The sequence below is a fragment of the Epinephelus fuscoguttatus genome, linkage group LG3 (genome assembly GCF_011397635.1).
Source record: "Epinephelus fuscoguttatus linkage group LG3, E.fuscoguttatus.final_Chr_v1".
NCBI classification, from domain to species: domain Eukaryota; kingdom Metazoa; phylum Chordata; class Actinopteri; order Perciformes; family Serranidae; genus Epinephelus; species Epinephelus fuscoguttatus.
The window spans coordinates 34,051,190-34,054,697 of NC_064754.1; the positions used below are offsets into that span (position 1 = coordinate 34,051,190).

The window sequence follows — 3,508 nt, forward strand, 5'->3', positions numbered from 1 at the left end:
TCAGTTCTGTTGCTTTGGCATTTAAAATGCTGAACCCTCAGTTAGAGTCAGTTTGTCTAGGTTGTGATGGATTTTAAAATTGTTCCCTCTAGCCAGACCGTTGTTTGCATTGACAACATTAATAGTATACTACTTGCGTGGACAGTGACAGAAACTGCTAATTGGCATTGTAATTAACAAAACAGCCTAGTTGTATGGCTTTGAGTAAATTGGCTTGCCTGCAGTTGCACCTTGTCCTCACTGATGTCTCTGAAATCAGACATGGAGCTTGAGATTTTACCATTGGTTAGTGAGTCAAGATGAAACGGCAATGACGCCCATTTCTTTGTCTGGTAAAAGTAAACCACATTTCCACACACGCACATTCAGAGGAGGCAAGTGTGAAAGTGCATTTGAAGAATCTGAAACAAAATATCATACGCTTTTAATTGTTCTTTTCCCTGAGCTCTTAAAATGTTCTCAAAATAATGTTCAGATTTTAAATGGCATCTTCCATGCAGTTGTTATATCTCTGACTTATCTGGAACTTTGACATCGATTCATATAGGAAAATTTGTTCTGACATTGATGTGTTAATGACCTTCTCGTTCTAATTCAGTCACTGCGAAAGTACATGACACTTTTATCGCAAGCAGCTGTTATGAAAAAGGGAAGTCACACATGGCGTTTAAGATCAGACAGCATAGCAGAGTCAGACTACAAGGAAGACATTTTAATGTGACCATAAAAGGAAAAGTCAAGCGAGGACACATCACTGACATAGCTTCAGACACACAAGTTATAGTTATGTGTGAAGTTTTTTTCTCTGCCAAAGTGATACTTATTGTTAAAAAGATCATTGCAGTTTTCTGTGTAAGTTTCCTTACCTCTATATATTCAAGTGCTTAAGGCATATGTTCAGTTTCAGAAGTAAGGTGGGCACTGTGAATGAAAGGGGCTTTAAACCTTCTCCTCAAATTAAAGAGGAGCTGAGGGGATTTTGTTTAGCCCTGATGACTGCCTGCAGTCTTCCAAACAGGCAGCATTCAGCCCAATCATCTTCCACCAACAGTATAGTGTATGCCTGAGATGTAAAACCCAGGACAAAAGGAGCCCATAAAACCCTTGGTATGGTAGTGAATGAATCAAACTCAAACAGCAAAAAACATTTAGCATATACACAATTTGTGAAACATATGTGTCTTTAATTGTTTTTCAGCACAGTTTTTATACAATAACATTGAAGGATTATGCAAAAAAGCATGTGGGCAATACAACTCAATACAATGTTACAATTTCCATATTGAATACACCAGCCAATATTTGATATGTATTTCACATTTCCATCACATTATGGGCAAGTAGAAGAGCTAGCAACATCAGATGCATCATCAGACTCTTAAAAGCTCTTTAAATGTGTGTTTCATTAGTTTATAATCACCAGAAAATAAGAATCCTTGTGTTTTGAGCTTTTTATATCAATATACAGAATGAGTCCTCCACCACCAAGTCTCCCATGTTGCTCTACAATAGCACAGAAATGACAAATCAGACTCTGGATAGGGCCATTTGCATTTAAGCGTAGACCACCTTAGTTCCTCTACAAGCTTGGCACACGGGACAAGTTCCAGCTCTGCCACCTCACTGCGAGATGCTACTAAGTCCTACATACTGGACCATTAAAGCCATTTACTATTTCTAATTCAACTACAGCACGAGAGACTGCTTATTTCAGAAAAGAGCACAATTCAAATTGGAAAGAGGTGTGCGTGTACTTTCTAGTGTATACACCACCTCACATGGAAGATCCCTCTGTTTGGATCTCCTCTCAATCTTTGTGACTTTAAAGGCCTCATAAGGAGGAATCAGCACTTCTCTCTCGGACTCCCCGAGCTTAGAGTACAGAGACACATCTGCTCCCAGGCATGTGATAATCTTAAAGCATGACTTGTCTCCAAATTTCACGGGATTAGGGTACCAACCCATTGAGCTGGAGGTAAAAGAGCCAAAGCGAACCACCTTGTTGAGAACATTTTGGCAAAAGTAACTGTTGACTCTGCGGTAGCCAGTGAGACATCTTTCTGCTTGAGGTTTGCGAGTGTTGAGAGTTTGGAGGGCGTCAGTCAGGAAAAAGTGAAAAGCATGATACCTGAATGTGGTGCTGTACTCAGGTCTCTGGGTTCGAACTGCATTGTTGAAATCAGAATAGATGCTTGGCTTGTCGAGGGTATAGGCATAAATAGCCACAGCCTGCTCTTTCCCCAGGTAGTTAGGAGGTCGCTTTCCCTTTCTCCGCTTCCATTTTTGGGTGTCGTATTTCTCTGCTTCATCCCAGGCCTGTTTGAAGTTTCTGTCTCTGTTTTTCTCATTCTGCAGGTATTCAGTTTGCACCTTGAACTTCATGTTGTCTTTGCAGCCATTGTACATGTCATCAACAGAGTTTGGAGCCATGTCCAGTTGAAGACAACTATTTAGCCCAGGTTTAGTCTGTAAAGAAATAACAGACGTTTTAAGAACACAACATCTCATTTTATGGTCATCTTACTTACAAATGTCAGTGCAGAGCAGTTACACTTAAGCAAGTCATCATCTAGCATAAACCCTACCATCGCCATTCCTGTGGAGAATCCATAGGTGATCAGCACTGCTGCCCAGACTGCCATCATTGCCATCTTCCACCAAAGTAGAAATCTGAAGACACTGTTGTTAGATAATCTCTGCTGGCAACTTGGGGGTCAGAAACACTCTTTGATGTGACAGCATACAGTAAGTAAACTTTAGTAAGTAAGTAAGTAAACTTTTATTTATATAGCACCCTTCATAGTACGCGTACACAGAGTGCTTAACAATGCAAACAATAAGACCACAGTTCAATCAGTCACAATAAACGTGCAACTGAAAATTCTAGAAAAAACATACACACAGGCATATGGCAATGCAAGGTCAGTGCATGTAGAAGCATAAAATACATAAATAGATAAAAATAACAGTAGAACATGATCACATGGCACTGCAAAACCAGAGGAAACGAGGTAGACAAGCTGAGAGAACAACAGAAAGCGGCAAATAAAACAATGGATACGGCCTAACACTCAAAAGCTAGTCTGTACAGGTGAGTCTTTAACTGACCCTTGAAACTATTTACTGACAGGGCAGATCTCAGACCCAGGGGAGTGCATTCCAAAGCCTAGGGGCCACTGCCCCAAAGGACCGGTCCCTCTTTGTCTTTAGCCGGGTCCGAGGCACTGACAGGAGGCCCAGGTCAGATGATCTCAAGGACCGGCTGGGGGTGTGGTGGTGAATGAGGTCGCAGATGTAACTGGGGGCTTGGCCGTGAATGGCTTTGAAAGTGAGCAGCAGCACCTTGTACTGGATTCTGAACGGGACGGGTAGCCAGTGCAGGGAGGCGAGTATGGGTGTAATATGGCAAGACTTTTTTGACCTAGTAAGTAATCTGGCAGCTGCATTCTGTACAAGTTGAAGGCGGTCGATGGATGACTGATTGAGACATGTGAACAGTGAATTGCAG

The 3,508-nt window shown here is 41.6% G+C and overlaps 1 protein-coding gene across 1 annotated transcript; it reads right to left on the reverse strand.

The window, feature by feature from the left end:
* Positions 1 to 1,710: 1,710 nt before the first annotated feature.
* Positions 1,711 to 2,651, reverse strand: LOC125886230 (ecto-ADP-ribosyltransferase 5-like). Its single transcript, XM_049572261.1, has 2 exons — positions 2,586 to 2,651; positions 1,711 to 2,466 (listed from the first exon to the last, which is right to left on the reverse strand). The coding sequence occupies exons 1-2, from the start codon at positions 2,649 to 2,651 to the stop codon at positions 1,711 to 1,713; spliced, it is 822 nt and encodes a 273-aa protein (XP_049428218.1).
* Positions 2,652 to 3,508: the final 857 nt, after the last annotated feature.

Coding starts and splice junctions, on each gene's coding strand:
- LOC125886230 (XM_049572261.1), bottom strand. CDS start 2,651: ATGGCAATGATGGCAGTCTGGGCAGCAGTGCTGATCACCTATGGATTC. Junction 2,467..2,585: donor TCTCCACAGGAATGGCGATG/GTAGGGTTTATG, acceptor ATTTCTTTACAG/ACTAAACCTGGGCTAAATAG.